Source organism: Erpetoichthys calabaricus, chromosome 7 (genome assembly GCF_900747795.2).
Source record: "Erpetoichthys calabaricus chromosome 7, fErpCal1.3, whole genome shotgun sequence".
NCBI lineage: Eukaryota > Metazoa > Chordata > Cladistia > Polypteriformes > Polypteridae > Erpetoichthys > Erpetoichthys calabaricus.
Window position 1 is genome coordinate 115,366,312 of NC_041400.2, and position 25,128 is coordinate 115,391,439.

General features: G+C 35.3%; 1 protein-coding gene across 2 annotated transcripts in view; it reads right to left on the reverse strand.

Moving 5' to 3' along the window:
* Positions 1-2,990: 2,990 nt before the first annotated feature.
* The window catches only part of LOC114654628 (AP-3 complex subunit sigma-1), a 90,144-nt gene continuing 68,006 nt past the window's right edge, over positions 2,991-25,128 (reverse strand). The window contains exons 6-7 of one of the 2 annotated variants that reach the window (XM_051929421.1): positions 22,014-22,055; positions 3,554-3,628 (exon numbers count right to left, since the gene is read on the reverse strand). In XM_051929421.1, the coding sequence (XP_051785381.1) occupies positions 22,020-22,055 (36 nt within the window). In that variant the 3' untranslated portion in view covers positions 3,554-3,628; positions 22,014-22,019. Of the gene's footprint in view, positions 3,629-22,013; positions 22,056-25,128 lie in introns of both variants that reach the window. The other variant, XM_028805267.2, reaches the window with a different exon arrangement.

Sequence of the window (25,128 nt, forward strand, 5' to 3'; positions counted from 1 at the left end):
GAATGCCTTGCGAGATGAAACACCTTCTTTAGGTAACACCAACACAATCCTCAGCAACCTTCAGGGTCTTGTCACAAAAAGTCTCCCACATCACATTAGGATCGGCAGTTGCACCTAAATCTGTTAAGTTCCTCACACAAACTGCGTGCAAGCTTGTCAGAAACAGCATGATCAATGGAGTCTGGCCAGGTCTAGCTTCATTTTCCTAGTAGGTGGTAGCCTACTGGACCTAAGCTGCATCTTCAGAGTAGCAACAACAAGTCTGTGGTCAGAATTCACAAATTAGGCACTTTTGTAGACCCTGCAGTTTTGTAAGAGCCTCCAGCATCTGCACATGAGGATGTGATTGATCTCCTTCATCACACCACCTTTATTGGAATAATAAATCCAACAAAGTAGCTTAGGGCGCTGGAATCAGGATCCAGTGATCCACAGCCCCTGACCTTTTGCAAAGGTAAGTAACATGGAGCCACTTTCACTATGGTCACCAGACCGACGGGGACTGACACAGTCCTCACAGCCAGCCCTGATCAGTGCCAGTGGTTACACTTAAGTCACCCTTGACCAGAGGAGTGTCACCTCGCGGGCACCCATCAACCACTGAGCGAAGTTGCGAATAAAATGTCTCCCACATCAAGACATCACTTACCGTGGTCGGAGCATACACTAAGACAACAGACAAGACACCCAGAGTGTGCCGTAATCTGAGTCTCATGATACGCTCGCTGAAAGGAGTAACATCGGACACCATCAGAAGAAGCAGATCCACTTCAGCAACACCTACGTCCTGAGTATGACAGCCATCAGAGCGACCAGACCAATAAAAAGTGTACAAACCTACAGAGATCTGGTCAGTTCCAAGTTTGCATACCTCAGAGAGTGGCGCCGCTGAAATGTGGAGTTTACGCAGTTCCTCCGACAGCAGAGGAAGATGATCATGATGCTGGGGAAACAAGACGTTCCGCGCGCCCACCAAGATGGGCCACCTCAAACTGGGACCTGAGTACTGCTAAAAATTTCTGCTAATCATAGCGCTAGTCTGAGTCTGATCAGCAGGTACAGGAAATGTTTGGTGGCAGTTACAGCTTCCTTCCTTACATATTTTATATATAGATATGTTATACATTATCTACCAAATAATATAAAGAGTACATGACACATGTTTTGCCCTTATTGGGTTCGTCAGGTGTACACACTTTTGTATCCCCTTACAGGGACTGAACCTTAGACATTAGCCCCTGAGGCGAAGCCTCTGATGTTGTGCCATAGTGGCTGGTTCACTTATTTGACAGGGTGAAGCTGGGATGCAAAAGTGCTTACACCTGATGAGCCTCAATAAGGGGGAAACACGTGTTGTGTGCTCTTTGTATTATTTGGCAGATACCGTATAACATATCTACGATCTGCTTCTCGCAACTGAGAGGACGTGGATGTTTGCCGATTGGCTGACCAACCAAAAGCATTACCTGGTTGGTAACAAACCAATTAATCAGATTGCATTTCAGACCTAAGAATGAATATTTATACAGTATATATATATATATATACCACTAACTGCGCACTGCACGATAACGACTTCAGCATTCATAGTTTTCATACTCTTTCTCTGTATGTTTAGCATTCATTTGCTCAGAGGTTGATGCGCTTGCTGCTTCGTGAGCAGCTCTTGTTTTCTCCATTCTAAAGGCTCGCTTCTCTTCTTTCGTCTGCATGTTTTTGCGTTAAAACTGATTAAGTCAGTGTTTGTGCTGCAATTACTTAGTATGTTTTCCTTCATTTTTCATTTAAGCTGGCACTTAAGTCTTCAATCTGCCTCAAGAATGATTTAAGATATGAAGAGGTAGGGGAAGTGACGGTGAAGGTGGAAGGGATGAGAACGGCACCCATACGCATGCGCCACACAGCTGCCCTGCTGGCCATTGTCGAGAGTTGATTCTACAATAAAATAAAATAAAACTAAAAAGAGGAATAACCTTGGAGGTCAATCATCACCCCGAAAGCGGATAGTAGACATCACGTAGTATATGTGTACCAAATTTCAGGTCAATAGGTCAAACAGTTTGCGAGCTACAGGTGATTTAAAATCTTGGACAGACAAACAAACAGCCATGGTATTGCATTATATATAAATATGTATGTATATCTAGTGATGTGTGGGTTACAGACTTGCACAAGAGAGGAGGTGAGTCCAGGTTCCCAAAAAACAGCTTTATTGTTGTGAAGACAGGAACATTCTCAAAGCATTTATTCAAACAGGAGCTGTCACTCAAACACCCATCGCATGCAAGCAGTGATGATAACGTCATCCTGCATTTGCTCCCTTCTCAGAACAGATAGGTTTCCTGCACAAGCGAGGAGACAGAAAGTGCATCCAGGGCCAGGTCAGGGGCCAGTTTTAACTGTTCCCTGCATCAACCAGCGGGCAACAGACATGTTACGTGGGAAACCTGTGAATTTGCAGTTGTACCGGCAGAGGACAACCAGTCCCTGCCTACGTTAACAGAGTGTCAGCACACAGCACATTTGGGGTGTTGTTGGGGGTCTCAAAAATCTCACAATATGTAAGTGTAAATTGATAGAAAAAATGATAAACAGAGACATTTGATAAAGCAATTCAGAAAAAAAACATATTTTATAAAACCAAGCAGGAGAAATGGATGGAATGACACCCAAAATAATCTTTTTTATCCATTTAAGTAAATAGTTTTACTGTAGTTTCTACTTTTGTGACTGATTAGGTATAAAAAATAATAATCATCATTATGATCTCTAAAAATTTCACTCTGATGAACTAAAAAAAACATTTTTACCTTTGGTGATGCAAGACTGAATACTGTGCCATAAATCATACTTTATTGAAATATGCTGTGTTCTTTTAATGTTAATCCCATCGTATAGTCAAGTTAGGTATAAGAATGATTCATATATACATTATATAACATTTTGAGAAACACTGCTGTTTTAAAAATGTGTAAAAGAATATTGTAATGTTAAAGGTAATAACAACTTTTGATTATTTATTTTTTAAAACAAAAAAAACAAACAAACAAAACAAGACAATCCCCACATGCACTAACAGTTAATCAATAAACAGTCAAAAAAGAAAATCAAAATAATGCTAAGGGGAATACAGAGAAAAAACAAAATACATAAACACTGAAAAAAAATAAGAATTACTGATTTAACAAGTTGCTGGAAATTTTAAATACTAGTTTGTTTTTTTTTTTTTAAATACTGCAGCAGCCATAATAAGGGCATGTACCTTGTGAAGGCCCGAGGAATGTAATAAGCAAAACATGAAGTTCATGAAAAAAGAAAAAAAATCATTCAGAGAGACAAAAAGACATTTGGATTCAATGATATCATTGTAAAAGGAAATAATTAAATAATAATATGGTACCTTCATCTTTTTTACAACAAAAGTAAAACCATTCTTTGATTTGGTAAACAATTTCATCGTAAACATTTTGAGAACTCCAGTGTTTTGAGAGCAGCTACATTATTTAAAAGAGGGCAGATTTGGCACTTTTATGCTGATATCTCCAATGTTAATATTCCGTGGAATTTCTGGTAGGTTCATATTCTTTACAGCTGACACAGCTCGAGCTGGTGCACCCGCTAGACCGGCCTGCATACAGAAGAGAAGGACCTTATTAGTAAAATGGTATTAATTATTAATTCTTTTGAAATTAGTATGAAACTGAGTCACACACAGAATCACGTAATGCACACACTACAATACAGATTACCACACCGCAACAGGGATGCACATGCACATTCCTTGCTCCTTGCAAAACAACAAAGAATTATTTTATTTTTTGAAATTAAATATTAAAAGTTTTAATGCTCAAATAATGAAAAATTGTTAGAAAAAAATATCAGAACCTGTCAGTAAGGATATTGTAAAAGAGATGTAGGATGACTACATTAGACATTTACAAATTCTAATTACTGTAGATGGAAGAACATTTGCAGGCTCTTTCCAATGTCTCAGAATTTCCATTCAATTACCTTAAACTACACATGAATTATTTTGTAATCTACCTTGTAATTTTGCACTGAATCATTTTGTACTTTGCCAACTGTCCTGTACTAATGTTTATTGTGAATGCTGCTACAGTATATAATTAGTCTTGACGGCTGAATTGAGCAAGTTCCTAAATAACCTACTACCTCCAGTCAACAAGTTTATTCTTGATAGTAAAAAAGTTTAATTGACTTAAAATGGAAGATATGCAAAACATTACTTAATCTAGGATATGGGTGAAGTGTTTATGCTTTGCAGGTTTCCAGTACTAAGAAAAATAATTTTATGCTTTACTGCACTATCCATATCATGCTAAGTAATATTTATTTGCGTTTTGAAGTCTGATGCGACTAAAGCAGCCCTTGACTGTAAACCTTTTTTTTTTTTTTTTTTTTTTTTAAAGAAACACTTGAGTTTTATTAGGAAACTATTATTTCCATGACACAACTATCTACACATTCTTTGCAATTACTAAACTCAATTCTTTTTTTAGATTTTCAAGTTAGTAAAATAAACATGTAATTTAATAACATTCCCAGTCTTGTGCAAAATCACAATTACATTCTAAAATTAAATAAAGCATAAAAAGAGGCATACCATATACAGCAATAAGTTATTTCATTAAGTTATTTTGTCAAAACTAATACAGAATGATTAGTAGTGATGGTGAAAACATGTTTAAAGTCTAGTTTCATTAATTCTGCAGCTATTTAAAATTAACTGATAATATTCAGTAACTGGTTACAAGATGCCTGAAAGAAAAAAAATGTCATTTTAAAGTTTTAAATTGAGCTAAAGACAAATACAGTGGTACCTTGGGATACGAGTGCCCCAAGGTACGAGTTTTTTGAGATACGAGCCGTCACTAGGTTGATTTTTTGCCTTGAGTTATGAGCCAAAATTCAAAATATGAGCCATCAAAGACCATTCCGAGGAACTGACGATGGAGGAGTTGACGTAACTACACACGCTGCAACATACGGAGGTTCTGCAGGAGATCGGTATGGTGGAGGAGTTTATCTCTTAAAGTGAGATAAAGGAAGTGTTTGCAATGTGGGAAACAGTTTCGAACTTTAAAGAAAACAAACACCCTGAAAAAGTTACAACTGATCATGCAGCGGTGCTATTTAATGACAAATGTCTAACGCTTGACTTAATTGAAAAGAAACACCAGTTGCAACTGATCATGCAGCGGCGCTATTTAATGACACTTGCCTAACACTTGACTTTATTAAAAAGAAACACCAGTTGCAACTGATCGTGCATGGTGCTATTTAATGACACTTTTCTAACACTTGACTTTATTGAAATGAAACACCAGTTGCAACTGATCGTACAGCGGCGCTATTTAGTGACACTTGACTCATTTCAGAAACATTCTAAAGGGGAGGACTAAACAAATCTCCTTGGACAGGTTTCTATTTAAACGCCTTGAGAATGAAAGTGATGAAAGCGTGGCAAAACAGAAAAAAACTAGTGAAGAAGAAAATTAAAAGTTAAGCAAAAGTGAAGTGAAAGAAAAAAACATTACAATATGCTAATCGGCTTTGCCAACATCTGTTTATTTCTTTAGATTCTCTTTTATGTATTAGGTTTTATTTTGTTTGTATACAATATTTGTTCATTATAAATACATTTTTCTTATGTTGAAACCATTTAACAAAAAATTGGGGTGGTTTTTTGGAGGATGGCACGAATTAATCTCATTTCAATTAATTTCAATGGGGAAAATTGATTTGAGATATGAGCATGTTGACTTACGAGCTCGGTCACGGAACGAATTAAACTTGTATCTCAAGGTATCACTGTATTTGGTTTTGAGTAATCTTAAAAAAAATAAAATGGTTTACACGAAATTTACAAAGCATTGAATGATGCACGTAAAAGTAAAAAATGTGCACATAACGCTTCACTTAGTGTAGCACTTAATGTAGTCTTATTTGAAAAATGAGCAAAACAGACTAAAATGTTGTTTTAAATTATACTGAGCAATAAATTGGATGAAAAGGGTATTACAATGACTTCTAAAAACAGAAAAAATTGGGAGGAAAAAAAAAATCAAGTTTTGGAGTCAAATTTGAATATATGTTTCAATCTGGAAAAAAGACAGGGTACATTTTTTAGCTAAAATTATAGCCAAAAATGTTGGAAATATTATTGCAAAGACAAAATTAAAACCATTTTGAGACATCAATTTTAATACTCTGAAAATATCTGCAAAAAATTCCTTTCTTGCTTTCCCTGTTCTGCATTTGTTAAGTGACTCTCTCGGTGCTTAGCAGCTATTAGCCACCAAACTATCAGTACCAATTTGTAAATGTTTTTCTCAGCTAACTGACATGTGCCTATTGATGGAGTAGCTGGGAAGTTGTATGCTATAATCAGTTCATGATTTATGATCAAAAAGGTCACGGGTAATACTGTTTAAAATGAAACAGTTTGGCTGCTGGCCTGATGTTAAGTTGCTAGTAAATATATAATATTGTTGCTAGTAAATATAATATATTGTGACAGTCTTCAAGCTGTCAGTATCATCAGAAAACAATACTTTCAAGAAGTTAAAAAAATGGCAGCACTCTAGAAGATGATATAGTTTTACTTTTAAATGAAAAAAATACCAATCAGCAACAAGCTGATTTTAGCCAAGAGAAGAACATAACGTAGTTCACTTATTAGAGATAACATTATAAAGAATGGTATGTATAAGCAAAGGAGTTATAAATTGTGAAACTACTGTTTTGTCAACTGACTCTATCCACTATAGTATCACTTGGAGGCAGGACCTAGAAGCAGGTAAACTGGACAATGGCACGGGTGTGCTGTGCAACTTGGGAAGACAAATGCAAAAAAATCACAATCACACACAGTGATCCTCTTTAGACTCACCAATGAGCCTTATTGCAAATTTCTGACTATGTTAAGAAACCAGAGTTCTAGTCTTTAGAAATACATGAATACATCCAGGGACAATACCTGTGTGTTATGTAATAAAAGAATACAACTTTGAAGACTCTGAAGACAAATCTATCTTTAACCTTGACACCTTTCATAAACATAGCATATTAAACAAAAGTGTGTTTTTAATTACTTATTGGAGTATATAAGGCTTAGTACTTAGGAAATCTTTATTTATTGTTTGCTACACACATCAAACCTTGCTATTTTTATTAGTGTCTAACTTATTTTTGTCTTCAAATCTTCAAACATAATCTAGAACTACCATATATAGTGAGGAACATAAGTATTTGAACACCCTGCGATTTTGCAAGTTCTCCCACTTAGAAATCATGGAGGGGTCAGAAATTCACATTGTAGGTTCATTCCCACTGTGAGAGACAGAATGTAAAAAAAATTCAGGAAATCACATTGTATGATTTGTACAGAATTTATTTGTATTGCACTGCTGCACATAAGTATTTGAACACCTGAGAAAATCAGTGTTAATATTTGGTACAGAAGCCTTTGTTTGCAATTACAGAGGTCAAACGTTTCCCGTAGTTCTTGACCAGGTTTGCACACACTGCAACAGGGATTTTGGCCCACTCCTCCACACAGATCTCATCTAGATCTGTCAGGTTCCGGGATTGGCGCTGAGCAAAACGGAGTTTCAGCTCCCTCCAAAGATTTTCGATTGGATTTAGGTCTGGAGACTGGCTAGGCCACTCCAGAACCTTGATATGCTTCTTACGGAGCCACTCCTTGGCTGTGTGCTTCGGGTCATTGTCATGTTGGAAGACCCAGCCATGACCCATCTTCAGTGCTCTGACTGAGGGAAGGAGGTTGTTGCTCAAAATCTCACAATACATGGCCCCATTCATCCTCTCCTTAATACAGTGCAGTCGTCCTGTCCCCTTCGCAGAAAAGCACCCCCAAAGCATGATGTTTCCACCCCCATGCTTCACAGTAGGGATGGTGTTCTTGGGATGCAACTCCTCCTTCTTTTTCCTCCAAACACGGCGAGTGAAGTTTAGACCAAAAAGTTCTATTTTGGTCTCATCTGACCACATGACTTTCTTCCATGCCTCCTCTGGATCATCCAGATGGTCATTGGCAAACTTCAGACGGGCCTGGACATGTGATGACTTGAGCAGGGGAACCTTCCGTGCAATGCGTGATTTGAAACCATGACAGCATAGTGTTCTACCGACAGTGACCTTTGAAACTGTGGTCCCAGCTCTCTTCATGTCATTGACCAGTTCCTCCCGTGTAGTTCTGGGCTGATTCCTCACCTTTCTTATCATCTGTGATACCCCACGAGGTGAGATCTTGCATGGAGCCCCAGCCCGAGGGAGACTGACAATCATCTTTAGCCTCTTCCATTTTCTGACAATTGCTCCAACACTTGATCTATTTTCACCAAGCTGCTTGGCAATTGCCCCATAGCCCTTTCCAGCCTTGTGGAGGTCCACAATTTTGTCTCTGGTGTCTTTTGACAGCTCTGAGGTCTTGCCCATGGTAGTAGTTGGAGTCTGACTGACTGTGGGGTGGACAGGTGTCTTTAAAGAGCTCAGACAGGTACTACAAATTAAGATTACTAAGTGGAGTAGAGGTGGACTTCTTAAAGGCAGAGTAACAGGTCTTTGAGAGACAGAATTCTTGCTGATTGCCAGGTGTTCAAATACTTATGTGCAGCAGTGCAATACAAATAAATTCTGTACAAATCATACAATGTGATTTCCTGAATTTTTTTTTTTTACATTCTGTCTCTCACAGTGGGAATGCACCTACAATGTGAAATTCAGACCCCTCCATGATTTCTAAGTGGGAGAACTTGTAAAATCGCAGGATGTTCAAATACTTATGTTCCTCACTGTATTCTATGATAGCATAGAATGCCTAAAGACATAGATACACACAATAACTGTGCAGTAGAAGGTAAAAAGAAAAGAACTAGAGGCTAGAACTGTAACAGCACCCATGAATAATATACACTTTTCCAATCAAAGGTTTATTACACAAGGAAAAAACTAATAAAGTAAAACCAAAAGTCATGTGTAGGCATAATTCAGGGACTGTGGTATCTTCTCACAGGGAGACAGTCATGCTCAGTTGTGACTTAAAACTCACTTGGCACAACAGTACATGGCTCTGTGTGAGTATGAATAAGTATGCCTTGATAAGGACTGGTATCTTGTCCACAATTAAGCTGCCCATGCTGCCAGTAAGTCTGTATTTTAAAAAGCAGGTTAAAATGATGCATGAATTGTTGAATGGAGCTAAAGGCAGGCAGTATCCACTGCTACAATGTATGTGGCAAGAAATTCACAAACTAAAAGTGCAGCATGTGCACTGAAACTGACAAAATGGAAAAAGCAATCTTGGTAAAACTGCAATATTTAAAATCAGAAGTGCATGAGATTGCTTCATGGTACACTGAAAATCCTTTATCTTGACATATACAGTTTTTTATTTTTAAAAGAGTCAGAATTAAATTGAAAAGTATTTTTATCATCCCTCCTGTTTATTCGCTCCACTGACTGCGTTTCCGAGTGAACGATTGCTCAGTTCTGCTGAACAACTACAGACTGACACTGCCATCTTGTTTACAAACTATTTTGTTTGTTAAAAAACAAATATAGTACACTAATTTATACATTAAACATACTTTGCTGGAACTAAATCACTATTGCTTTTAATTTTCATGCTGTTTTAATTGCCACATATGGGAATGATATTCAAATAAGAAGTCTATTTACTGTAATTATTAATATAATTAATAAACCAATTTACTTTAATAAAAATTTGTAAATATTTACAAAAATAGGAAAAAAACACTTTTGGATTGAAAAGTTTCCAAGAAATTACATTACCTATTTAGATAAAGAACATAATTTAATCTGATTTCTAAAATTTACTTCAAAAAGTACTTTTCCATAGCAATGAATGCATGTGAAATCTGTTAAATCTGACAAGGTCTATTTAAACAGGATAGACCAGAACAGCAAGAAGCAGGGATGTTAACTTAAAGCCACTGATCATGCAGGATTTTCACAAAAATTAGGGAAACTCCAAGAAAGCAAGGGATTAGGCAAGACACTTATAGTTATTAAAGCCTTTTATCAGCATCTGTAAGCAAAAAAAATAATTAATTACATTGGTTTATTCAAAGATGAAGATGCAACATAACTATGATTTAAGCCAATCTTGAATGAAAACCAGTCAAAAAAGCAATGAAATTTACCAAGGTATACAGTGATAACTTATTTTGCTTACAGCAAAGCATTATGAAGGATACAGTTGTTATAATCCTTATTGCATCTTTAAGCAGAAGAAACTAAATTTGAGTTATTGCCCTGCACCACTGTTTCAGTAAAGCTGGAGAGTGTAAACTGTAACATTAAGCATTATAGCCATTAATAATGTAATACCTGAAGAATTATATAATAATTTGAGATACTATAAAAACCTTGTGATATAAATGTATTACTCATTAGAATGTTAATGTGAAGGATACATTTATGGGTCCTAACATATATTGTAATAATAACAAAAAAAAATCGCCAACAGTGAAATATTTCAACAATTCATTGCTCCTAAAACAGGCTGAACTTGGGTTTGCTTATATATGTCATTATCTATAGTATTTATATGGTGTACAGTCATGGCCAAATGTTTTGAGAATGACACAAGTACAGTATTGGTTTTCACAAAGTTTGCTGCTTCAGTGTTTTTAGATCTTTTTGTCAGATGTTTCTATGGTATACTGAACTATCATTACAAGCATTTCACAATTTTCAAAGGCTTTTATTGACAATTACATTAAGTTTATGCAAACAGTCAATATTTGCAGTGTTGACCCTTCTTTTTCAAGACCTCTGCAATTTGCCCTGGCATGCTGTCAATCAACTTCTGGATCAAATCCTGACTGATGGCAGCCCATTCTTGAATAATCAATGCTTGGACTTTGTCAGAATTTGTGGAATTTTGTTTGTCCACCTGCCTCTTGAGGATTGACCACAAGTTCTCAATGGGATTAAGGTCTGGTGAGTTTCCTGGCCATGGACCCAAAATTTCGATGTTTTGTTCCCCAAGCCACTTCGTTATCACTTTTGCCTTATGGCACGGTGCGCCATCATGCTGGGAAAGGCATTGTTCGTCACCAAACTGTTCTTGGATGGTTGGGAGAAGTTGCTGTCAGATGATGTTTTGGTACCACTCTTTATTCATGGCTGTGTTCTTAGGCAAAATTGTGTGTGAGCCCACTCCCTTGGCTGTGAAGCAACCCCACACATGAATGGTCTCAGGATGCTTTACTGTTAGCATAACACAGGACTAATGGTAGCGCTCACCTTTTCTTCTCCTGACAAACTTTTTTCTGGATGCCCCAAACAATTGGAAAGGGGATTCATCAGAGAAAATGACTTTACCTCTGTCCTCAGCAGTCCAATCCCTGTACATTTTGCAGAATTTTTGGAGTGAAGTGGCTTCTTTGCTGCCCTTCTTGACACCAGACCATCCTCCAAAAGTCTTCGCCTCACAGTGCATGCAGATGCACTCACACCTGCCTGCTGCCATTCCTGAGCAAGCTCTGCACTGGTGGTGCCCCGATCCAGCAGCTGAATCAACTCTAGGAGATGGTCCTGGTGCTTGCTGGACTTTTCTGGGTGCCCTGAAGCCTTCTTCGCAACAATTGAGCCTCTCTATTCTAACTCAATCAGCATGACAGAGTGATCACCAGCTTTGTCCTCATCAACACTCTCAACTTTGTTAATGAGAGGATTATTGAAATTAAGGCAACAGGTCCTTTTGTAGCAGGGCTGAAATGCAGTGGAAATGGGTTTTTTGAGTTAATCTTTATGGCAAAGAAGGACTTTGCAATTAAATGCAATTTATCTGACTACTCTTCATAACATTCTGGAGTATATGCAAATTGTCATCATAAAAACTAAGGCAGCAAACTTTGTGAAAATTAATATTTGTGTCATTCTCAAAACTTTTGGCCACGACTGTACATCAATTAGGTCTAAATACAAATGAACATCAATAGCTTTAAACAGAACATACCCATTTACAATAATGTTATACTGTGGGTGTCTCGGGCTCTATGCACAAAGTTATAGCAAAGCTAGGTAAGGTAGGCATAGTACCTTGCAAAAGTCCAAAACAGAGTTAAAGGACAGCTCTTTTTCAGAAAAATCACAGTAAACCCAGGTATGATTTACATCTGAGAAGATATATGTATTGAGTAAAATGCTAGAAAAAAAATTAATGGAGACTCAAGTGTGAGACAGAATAAGAGTATAGGAAGAGGGCATCTTACTCATTCATACTCCACTTTTCACACTGGCAAGAATGAGAGAGCAAGAGTAAGGAAAAACCAGAGTGAGAATATAAGAGGATCTTCATGCACCAAGATTTTTGTCTCCTTTCAAAGTTCTACTATAATTTTTTTTTTTTTTTTTTACTGAGTACATTATATAGTGGTTAATATGTTCTTCTCTACATTATTACATTACCAGATGAAATTAATGTTATTCAGAAATTAAACCTAATCATTTATAACTTCTGACCATAAATACCCAATTTGTGTAAAAAAAAAAACACCAAGATGGTGGTTTAATAAAATGTGTTTTATCTGTTTACTTTCAAACTGTGGCATGAAAACTGGTAAATAATAAAGCGCATACTTTGAACAAATATTAAAGTAAATACTAACAGGCAGACAGAAAGGTAAATATTAATTACATATGATAAAGCCAACAAAGTAGACACAAGAATTTAGCATTCTTGCAATAGTAAATATTTACCACTTTTTCAACTGAGTAAGCAATCACTCTATTTTTGTTTATTGAATTGTGTTAGATCTGCTAGTTTAAGGGTGTAGAAGTGCCACAGAGGATAACATAAATAGTCATAGTATAACTGAATGTGTGGTTGTGTTTAGTGACCTGACTTTCCATCCAAAGTCAATTCCTGCTTTGAATATATTTACAGTAGCTGTACAGGGAAAAGTTGATTCAAAAATTGAATTTAGTTTGGATTGCTTAAATTCTAAACAGTACTTTTTAACAAGACACTTGTATCTATGGCAGCTCTAAAGATATGAGAGAAAATGTGAACCAAATTTATGTTCCAGTGTTTTTGCTATCCTGATCAAGTAGCTCTTATTGCAGGTGATATAGTCCTTTGTCCTCATGTTTTGGTCAAATTACTTCATTACAGCCAGGCAAGTGAAATGATGTATAAAACAGTACTCAATGGTGGTATACAACCAAGTTTTGAATATCCTAAACACTACAAGCTGCTTGTATACCTTCCCAAAAAGCTATTATATCGAAAATCTGGAACTGTGTGGAATTGGTCAGATGTCACATGTCAAGCAAACTAAAATAAAATGAAAAGTTTCCAAAAAGACGATAGCAGTTAAAAGTGACAGGACATCCATGTTATTTCAGCACTTAAAACAGGAACAGCAGAATGTAATCAGTGTGAGAAAATATAAAACAAAGTTAAAGCCTTCCCCCAAACAACAGCTCCTGAGTATTTGAGTATTCTTCACCCTGCTACAGCTTGTACGGCACAAGGCAAGCCCCCTGTTGTAGACAGCATGATTATGTTAGATGTAAAGCAAATCTTGTCTGGGGCCAGGGGAAGAAAATGCTGGGGCTGACCATTATGCATTCTTACCCTACAATGGTGGCTAGGCTACGATGGGGAGAAGAATGAGCAGACTGTCTGTAATTCTTTCAAAGCAAACTTGGAGAATGAGATTCCTCTACAGATGGCCATCTACAGATGGCTCTACAGATACCAGAGAGCAGTAGTTCTAGCAGAGAGAAGAAGCTGAATGGTGTGCTCTGCAAGATAAACTACTCATTTAAAAGAAAAAAAAATCACCTTTGGTAAAGGCATTTCGAGGCATAGGGAAGACCAATAAGGGCTGCAAAAAAAAAAGAAAATATTTTAAAGAAAACTGCAGAAAATCTAAGGAGAGGTCCCTGTGAGTGATGTGAAAGCAATGGAGAGGCCACTGAGGAGACGAATGAGGGCTGCAACTGTAAAAACATTGCACAAAAAAAAAAAAAAAAAAACCCGCACAGAGAGACATTTTCTTACTTTGCACTTTTTCTCATTGACACAAAAAATTCTAGCAAGAACACCATTGTATTTTGCAAAATAAGGACAATCTTCTCATGTTGTGTTTTGTTTTAGTTGAAAGCAGTTTCTATGTTAGAATATTTAAATAAATCATAAATAAATTGTAAATTCACTATACATATAAATGAAAATATCAGTTTTATTTTTTTTTGCCATATTGCCCAGCATTAGAAATGATGGCTGCAATTTTAAAAATGCACTACTAAAAATATATATATAAATAAAAAATTGTAAATTTGGCATAGGGCTAGAAAAAGCTGCCCGTAGGTATTAGGAAAGGAATGTGGAGGCTAAAGTGGAGTGGAGCAAGAGCTGCAAATCTGCAAACAAATTAGAAAAAAAATCTGCAGAAAAGTCTGCACAGACTGAAAATTAAATTGATTTTTTCCATATTTAAAATACTAACATATTAAGCAATGACGCTTAAAATGTTAACTCAGAAAATGACACTAATATTAATGAGACAACACATTTAGCCCACAATACAATTTATATTGCAATTCAGGCCTCACAATACAATATTCCCATAATATAAAACTTTCACAAAAGAAATGTACTGTAAATTTAGTTTGACTTGTTAGTAAACATTTATAAATCAAAACACTACAAAATAAATTCAAAATGGTACACAAATGCAGAGGATTTAGCCTAAGTGTTTGTAAGTTTTTTCTTTGTCATTAAAATAAATACATCTTAAATATTAACATAAAATATTTGCACTGTAGTAACTTGACACACTGCATGTTGATTAGCACATTCAAGACACTTTCACTGCACTATGTACACATGAAAATAATGATCCAATAAACGCAACATATAAATTACTGCAGTACAAAACCATCCAAGTTTAAATTTTTTTTTGTTTCTGAGTTAACACCAAGCAATGCTCCAACAATAACTGTCCTTTAAACTTTCTGCTTGAATGCTTTAGTGTCCCAGATGTGGGACCTGACTGGACCTACGAAGAAGCAGTTTGTAAGACTCAAGGACTGTGTTTCAGATACGGATATGAGCAACACTGGAGCACCACAAGGAACAGTCCCGTCTCCTTTTCTCATTACGCCTCAGACTATAAATATGAGGTGATACACAAAAATAACCGGATTGGTGAAAAAATATATATATTTATTGATGAATTACAGCATTCTAAACATTGTCACCTTCTATATACTCCCCCTCCTGATCTCTACACCGCTCTATACGTATCTTTCATTGATTGAAACAGTGCTGGAAGTCTTCTTGCTTGAGGCTCTTCAACAGGCTTGCTGTTTCTGTCTTCACTTCATCCACTGAAGAAAAATGTGTTCCCTTCAGGTCACTTTGATTTTCGGGAACAAGTAAAACTCACAGGGAGCTAAATCGGGTGAATAGGGAGGATGATCGAGGACAGGAATGTTTTTATCAGTCAAAAACAGCTTTACGGAAAAAGCAGTACGATCATTTCGAACAATCTGATTCACCAATTTAATGTTTTTGTCCGTCCAAGACAAGCGTGGGCTGACCTGGGTGTTGAACGTCTTCCACATTTTCTTGTCCTTCCTTGAAATGTTTGTGCCACTCAAAAACTTATGTGTGAGACAAACTCTTATTATTGTACACTGTTTTTATCATTTCTTAAGTTTTTGTGGCCGTTTTGTTCAATTTTGCGAGAAATTTGATGTTGATTTGCTGTTCGATTTTTTCACCTGACATTATAGCGGTAACTTGTGTAGCAATTGTTGTGCAAATGCCGGCTGGGATATTCACAGGATATACCTAGCCGGTTGGCGGTTTGAGAGGGCATGTAGAAGGGGATATAGTTCTATGATTAACGTCTGGTTGACCTCCAGACTGTTTTCCAGGAAAGCCCCAATCCCAATCCAGTTATTTTTGTGTCTCACCTCATATAACACCAGGTCATGTCACTTGCAGAAATTCTCAGATGATTCTGCATTTATGGGGTGTATTGATAAAAGGAGACAAGATGAGTACAGGAGTCAGGTGAAGAAGTTTGTTTCTTGGTGAAATCAAGAATTGTCTGCATGCTAACATCAGAAAAAAAAACAAAAAACAAAAAAAAAACACCAAGAAACTGCTTACTGACTTTTGTCACACCAAAGAGCCTTTATATCCAGTCACTTGGCAAAAGAAACACAACGACATTACAGTTGAATTACCCTCTAATTTTCATGCTAATATGTACAGCTGCTGGAGGTTTGTGAGAACAAACATATAAATACATTGTACATCCATGCATACAAACCTAGCTGAAGTCTGTTTTATTTATGTAAATATTTCCCAACTTTGCCCAGGTATTATTTCAAAAATATGCTGTAAATTTAAGGTGGGATATATTATTAGGTTGAAACTAAATACAATTGATGATCCCAACTTATTATAAAATTTGACTTGGCCTTTGAGTTACAACAATGGCTAGTGGAATACTGCTTCAAATATCACAGAGAAACACTGCAGGCCAGGTTGTGATGGTGGTGTAATAGAGAGCGATTACCCTGTCAAACCCAAAATACTGGAGACAATATGGCTCAACTTAAGGTTGCTTGGGGTAAAGACAAAAATAGAAAGGGAAAAATGCCTGTAAAGCAAAAAAAAAAAAAAAAAAAAGTGTGTGTCGGATAGGACTGGGTATCAACACTGATTCCCCAATTTCAGTATTGATTTTATCAAGACTGAATTAGCATGCACTGATATATTTGAAGTGGTGATTGTTTTAGAAATTACTTAACCATGCACTGAGAACATTAATATAATGTGACAAATTTCAGTAGCACTTTAGTTGAAGGGTGTTTACATAGTAACTTCATAACATATGCATAAACATGGAATCATCAGTATTTAGAAGATACAAATTTAGAAGATTTACAGTAGTACATCAGTATTTAGAAGATGTGGAACAAAATATCATTGCTCTTTAAAAAAACCTTTTTCACAGTACTGTACTTGTTCAAAATTCACCATAATTAAACTAACATACTGTATGTATCACAATATCAGAGTCCACACATATTATGGGGGTTCCTTGCTTTAATACAATGTAATAGCATCTACTTTAAAAAAACATCTATATCATCCTGCCAGCAACATTATAATAAAATAATCAAATTTTGCTTCTTAAATAATAATTGTTATTCAGTAACCTTTTTGTGTGTTATGAATCTCCATGTAGACACCCTTCAAGTAAACTGTTAGTCAAATTTGTTCCCCTATTGGACATTTTAATTAATCTTGAATTTGTAGACATTAAAAATACTGTGGGAACAACAACAACATTTATTTATATAGCACATCCTCATACAAAAAGTAGCTCAAAGTGCTTTACATAATGAAGAAAATTATGTAAATATGGGAAGGCTTGAGTCTTTCTATAATTCTTCAGCTGCTCATTTATAGCAGTTATGTTAATCAGTCTCAAAAACGTATTTTCACAGTCCACTGACAAAAAGCAAGCATTTTAAAATAAGGATCTAGAGCTGATGCCTTTTTGACAGCTGAAATGAATGAATGGAACATAAAAGAAAAACAACTGGCCATCATGACTGATAAGGCTGCCATTATGGAGCTACTTCAAGTCGGCTGCTTTGAGCACACACTCACTTTCGTATCGCATGCTGCTTTGAAAATTCCAACAATTTCTAGTCATCTCAACAGCTCTGTATACTGTATAGGCAGCGAGGTTGCTCCCACTGTGAAGCGCATGAAGTGCGCTTGTCTGAAACACATCCACCACAGGTGCCCAGTTGTATTTAACGTGTGACTGCCACATAGGAAGCTGACGCCCTGGATATTCAGCTGTCCACACATCTGATTTAAGTGTCAAAGATGCTGATTTCAGTTAAAGAAAACACACCATTTTATTGGAGACAGTAAAGTGCTTTTTCCAAAAAAAGCCTTAACAGGCACATTAGTGACATTTACTAGATTGGATGCCAAAAAGGAAGATAAGCAAAAATCTACATATAGTAATCAAGCAGATTGTAATTCACAAGATCAATCTTGAGACTTTAAGAATTGTTTTTGAATCGTTTAAACAAAAAATAACAATTAATTGGAAAATAGATATTTTAACCCAGGTGGGAGCTAAACCCAGGCTGCGTCCTTGAAAGGCATGCTAAACGTCACATCTGAGGCTGAAATAGTATGTAATGACTTACAGTGAGAAGAACCTGTGTGTTTTTCAAGGCACAGACTTTAAACTTTAGTCAGAAGATATAAGAAGCAATGAAAAAAATGGATTGGAGAAGATTCATAATGCATAAATTGTGGAACCAAAAAAGTACTTGCTCCCTGTATGTCTTTCTATCTTATTGCATATTTTTCAAAGTGAATTACAAGTGTACCAGTATGCATACTGCAAGTTGAGTTTATCTTTTATTTTTCTGGGATGCCAAGTAAAAAAGCATGTCACTTTAATGAACTCAAACTAATTAAAATGTTAAATATTGTGAACTGAACAAATACTCTACCAAGCAGACCTAATTTAAGGTTTAAAATTGGTTACATTTGTCTCATACTGTAAGAACACACACAGATTATTAAAGCACATTATGCCATGATGAAAACAAATCTGCGAGATCTACTTGTAAAAAGGTGGTTGTCTGATTATTATGAAATGGATGGAGGCATTTTTAAGCATCTATAGCACTATCAAATTACAGTGTCTGCTATAAGTTTGGGACAGCTCTCTTCCCAAGACTGACTATTGGAGCAAAGCCTTTTTCAAGAACAAGGTGTAAATTTTTAATGGAGTCACAAAGAACCTAAGGATAACATTTAGAAAGCTTCAAGCTTGCTGTTTCAATTAAGACTGTAACAACAAATCAATGTCACTGATAATAATCAATGATAAAAATAGTTGCCAGTAGAGCTTAAAGTTAGCAACGAGTCATGTTTTTATACAATTCTTTGGCAAATATAATTTTAGAGCATACTTGTACTATTGTTATGAAGGAGAACTTTGTGCAAGGAATAAAATAATTTCATTTTCTTTATAAAATGTTTGCAATTAATCAAAATAATAACCAACTAAGCTTAAATTAGGATGACTCCAACATCAAGAAAACTAATATGAATATAAGTGTTTATGTCAGACATTCCAAAATGCACCTTGAGGATCTAAAATAATGATCGATAAATAGATGGGTGAAAAGTGTAAACTTTGATGGAAATGGGCAAAGTTCTAAGAGTGCATTCTACATGTATGACCTCATTGGCAAAGGTCACGCATAATGCTAGTAGTGTCATGGACTCAGGGTGCTTTGCTGCATCAGGAGTTTGACGATACGTCTCCAACAATGAAAAAGTTTTACTTTGTATCAGATTTCTTCACAGAATTGTCAGGTCATCTGTCTTTAAAGTAAAGTTAAAGTAAAAAAAAAATTAAGAGTGAAGCAATTACTTATTTCAGCCTCTGCTTACTTTAACAAATGCATCAAATTTGTATTATTTGCTCATTCTGAATTCTTTTTATCTAAGATGTAACATTCACTGAAAACAATATAGAAAAAAAATTAGATTTCTGACAAGTACCTTTTCAAAGCATTGCATGTTCAAATTTTTTTTATGTAGCACCTTTACCTTTTTCCATATTATTTACTATTATACTGTATGTGATGCTACTCTAAAACATTATCCTTTTACACATTTCAAAGATGACAATGTCTAATGCATAATGAAAAATTTTCTTCTGATAAAATTTGGCTGAGAAGCAATGCAGCTTGTTATGTACTGGTGTGTAAAACATGCAAAGAGGCCGTTAACTAAGGATTTCTGCTAGAAAAGGTCAGCAAATAATTTGATATGTTAACACCATGGCTTCATTGGTAGAATGCCTCACAGAAAAATAAGCTAAGATTACCCTATAAAGGAAAACAGTTATTTTATGTAGCATTACCTAATTATTTCAAATTAGCCACTGCAGTGACACACAGTAAAGATATTTAGGGTTTATATGTGAAATCTGCTAGTCCAAACTGCCAGTGTGTTTAGTCTTGTGTAAAAGATTCCGGCATTCTGTTTGAAGAATGCTGTGAAATCAAGGTGTGGTCCTGTAAAAAGATAAAATGAATTACCTTGTTCTGCATGAAGGATACATATCATAGTATGTAAACACATATGATTGACATTTTTTTCAGAAGTTTTCTAAGCAAATTAAATTTTTATTATTTGTCTTTGGTATTATTCTTCTTGAATTATGGATCCTATAAGATCATTCGAATTTAGGCTTAAATATATGAATATATTTATATTCATACTGTAAAACACATGGTTACACAAGTTCTTTATGGGGAAGGCTTTCAAGGGTACTTCAGCAGAAAGAAGGAGCCTACTCTTGAACCTGACTCTGCTAATTCCAGTCTCACGGCATTAATTTCACAAAATGAAGACTCCCATCAGATTATGAATGGAAGTAGTTGATGACAGCACACTGTGTTAGAAGCTTTTTTCTGTTTTATCTTATTTCATTAGCTAACTTTATCCCAGCTAACTATTGTTAATGGGGTACATGGCATATTACTTACTGTAGGTGCAGTAGTTTTTAAAACAGTGATCACCCCACATATATTTTCATATGTTTACATAACATACAATGCTCGCTTGTTTATGGTTCAACACTGTGTATTGTGTTTATGTTAAATTTCTTTTTTCATATTATCTTTGTAATTACTGTAGAGCATGCTTGGCTCAAAAGTGTAAGTGTGCTTGATAAGAATAAATTAAACTGAACTGAATAAAACTAATTTACATGAGTGGATGGTAAGAGGCCTTAAAATATGTTATACAGTTTTCAAGAAGAAATACCACTTTTATTTTAGCTGCAACATTTATGTAACAAATCCAACATTATATAAAAATACACCCCATCACATATATTCTATGACAAATTAAGAAATAACATATTTAAAATATTGTTTCCTTCAGACAACAACTTTGTTAGATATTGTTTCCATGTAAATGCCTCTGACTTGACTCACTTTCCATATAGTACATGACGTTGAGCGTTACTGTGTTTTTCGGTCATCCAGCAATGCTAGCTTATAGCGTTATAAAGAAACTTCATGAACTTCATCATTGTTAGCATTTAGGAAACAACATGATTTGTTTAACATCTGTAGCTCAAACTACATTAATAACTGGACTGTGTCCCATCAGTTACTGTAGCTCTTTCTATGGATAAAAATTAACTACACATAGAAAAAATTAATGAATCACTAGTACAACTTAATAAGTACGTTTAAGGTAATGAAAATGGGAATTTATGTAAATGTTTTCCTAACTCATTTTTAAATAGTTTCAAATATGTCACAATGTTGAATTAAACAGTTACTTTGTATATTCAACTCCTCATTGTGTCCAAGAATTCGATAAAAATAGATTTGTTGTCAAGTGTTTTTGAATATTCCAGGATGCTAAGTTATCTTTTACAACTTTAAATCTCTTAACCCTGAATTTGTATAGTAACTGACTGCAAATTGCTTCTTGATTAAGTTGTCCTTAATGAATTCACTAAATAATGAAGCTTGCTTTTAAGCATCTTTGAAGAAGAAGAAGAAAAAAAATTGTTACTGTTTTTGAGTAATCTGACAAATATTATGAACATCTTATTAATAGTTTTTTATTAAACTCAACAAGTTCACTTTCCAGCTTTACTGATTTTTTTTTATTAGTGAACACAAACATGAAGACAGACATACGAAAAATGTTAAAATTAACAATCAATATCTCCAGAGTAGGCAATGAAAGCAAAGCTGCCAACTGGTAGCTAATACATTTATTTAGTCTGCTGTGCCTGCTTAATTGTCATAAGTAACAGCTTGCTTTCTGTTTCTTAAGCTATTACAAATGTATGGATAATTTTTGCCTTATTCTTTATTTGGATTTTCAGCAGTACCTGTATCTACCTGTCCTGCCTGGGAGACTGAAAGATAAAATTCTGTAAGAGAGAAGAATGGAAACAGCTAGAAAAAGATCAGGAGTTTAGAAACAAAAATGAGGAATGAAGTTTAAAGAACATTCTGTAAATTTTTAGTACAATAACTAAAATACAAAGAATGCTGTGACTGACCATAGACTTACGAGTACAAATATATGGAAATCGAATATTGCTTACTTACGGCATACGAGCCAGCTTTCTGTTATGCAATCTGATGTGATACAACTTCAGGTAAAGAGGTGTACACATGATAATGGAAATGAACACACAAAGGGAGAATAGGGTTCCACCACTATTACTATTAAAGCTTACAAATACTGACCTGTGCAGTAAATTGGGGAGAGGCACTGAGAAAGCCACAACATACACTTTTCTATTCCACAGAGTGTCCCTTGAATTTTATTTACCTTATAATTGCAGTTATAGTAAAATTTTAATAGATTGAAAAAAATGTGTAAACTAAATATCAAATTAGTGCAAGCACCCACACATCTACATTCCATTTTCTAAACGAAGGAATAAGAACATTTTTTAGCTGAATGGGCACAAGACAGGAACCACCCGTGAATGGGGCACCAGTTCACTGCAAACCTTGCTCATGGACACCTGGACTCACTCAGACAGGTGACTAACTTGGCCCAATTAACCTAACCTGCATGTTCCAGGAATTTAAGAGAAAACCTACAAGAACATAGAATGAATGTACTAATTACACACAGACAGTGAGCAGACAGAATTTGAACCCAGTTTCATGGAACTGTTGGGCAGCAGCGCTAACCACTGTGCCACCACAGCCCCATCGTGCGGTAGAATAATTACACAAATACAGTAGTTACATGTTAATATATAAATGTCTCTGGGCTTGCTTATATTCTGTAAGGATGCTTTTTAGTGCCACTCTATAATTAATTACATTGCACAGAGGAGTATTACAGCTCAGTAAAGCAAGCTAAAATATAAGATAAAGCAATTAAAAAGCAGAATAAAACACTGTGTTAAACTTTCTTAAAGTAAATGAGGCATTGTTTTCTCTCATCTCAAAAGTCACTCTTGTAATATGAATTGTGAAATGTTTACAGTAGGTCATAGTAACAAAAACAGAAAAGATTTGATGTTTATAAAATCTGGCAAAGACTAGGTATACATCTGCCATGAATGATTCATTAACTGCATGGGCCTGCTTTCATGACAATTGTTCTGAAAATGACTCATAATATGTATTTACACAAGGCTTAAGTACCACATTTGAACTTGCATTACATAAACATGATTTAACTCTGCTCTTGCTCATTTAGTTTAATCCTTAAGGTCACATACAACGTTAGCTGACAAATGTAAAAACACATTATTCTTACAAGTGTAAATAACGCAGCAAAAATTATTTGTTCAAAAGAGAATTAACCAGGACTAAAAATAAAGTAGAAACTTGTAGGTTTCCAAACCTGGGACTCAGTGAATTATATCTCATCTACCTATTTCACAATTCAAAACACTGAAAACTCTAGTTAAATTTACACTTAATTACCATGCTTAACTATGGAATGTTTAACCTCCAATTACCATGCATTACTATAAATAGATCTATTTCATCATTATCAACTTAACATAGCATTTACAAGATATTTGCTTCTGCCACAGAAATTCATTCAAATGCATACTACCTGCTATACTTCCATTATCAAAATCACTCCAAGGTATTGGAATTTAAATGTTTAATACATCTTGCCTGAAGAAGGGGCCTGAGTTGCCTCGAAAGCTTCCATATTGTAATCTTTGTAGTTAGCCAATAAAAGGTGTCATTTTGTTTGACTTTTCACTAATAAAAGGATGAAAAAATTAAGTTCTAATTTAATGCTGCTAATTTAATATGTTACACAAAAGACAAGCAATAATGAATCTGAAAAGGATATAGAAAAAAGTAATTTACTGGTGGATTTTATTGATAGGTGGAATAGAATGGTTTACATTGCCGCCTCACAGCTTCAAGAGGCAGGGTTCAAAGCCTGGCATAATCACTGTCTGCTGGAGCCTGCACATTCTCCCAGATTTTGTGGGAGTTTTTCTCCAGGTACTTACATTTTCTTCTAACATTGCAAAGATGTGTACATTCAGTTAACTCACAACTTTAACTTATCATAGTGCAAAAGTGTGCCCTGTAATGGACAAATGCAGCATTCAGAAGGTAGATAAATCGCATGACTAGAAATGAATTTACTCTTCCTTTCCTGGGAAACAGATTTAGACTTAAAAGTGCAGCTTACAAGCATATATTGACATATGGAAAAGCCCAAGGAAATCAGTTCCACCCTATTAGGAATAGCTTGTTAAATAGTAGTTTGCATCTATCAGTGGGATACAACTTCATGAAATGCACGGTTAAGCATATGGTATAGTATAATTGGTGAAAGAACACGGTATGTGCTACAGAATGACTTGCCAACGTCTAAATATTTTCATAGTCACATTAAAGGTGAATATACAGACCCATAATATTAATTTAGCCAATGTATTATGCATTCTCACGCTCATGTTTTTCAAAAATATTTTAGAAATGCTTTGAGAAATAATATGGATGGGGAAATGCGATATTTGGTTAAAATTTGAGCACCACACATAATGAGTATTAAGAGAGTAAATGGGCAAGATAAAATCATTGAGCATTACACACACACACCTCCCCACATGGAAAATATATACTGAATGAATTGAAATATAAAAATATGGTAAGAAATTACTTGAAAAATATTCTTTTTGCGTGCGCTGTAAAAATGTTTCATGGTTTGAACCGACAAGAAAAGCATATGACTCCGAAAAGTACACTGAAGCAATATACAAAAAAAAGGTTGAATGACACATGAACATCAATTTGTATTTATTGAAAGTAAAACACATAACAGTATTATTAAACCACATGCCACTATTTATAATTCTGAATGCCTAAATATGAGGAAAAGTAAATTAAATTACATTTTATGAAAAGTTATTTAAACGATAAGACTTTGCTAGTCAAAAAATAAACTGTATTTCTAAGTCTCATTCTCCATATAATGTGGGGATTTATATTATTTGTATG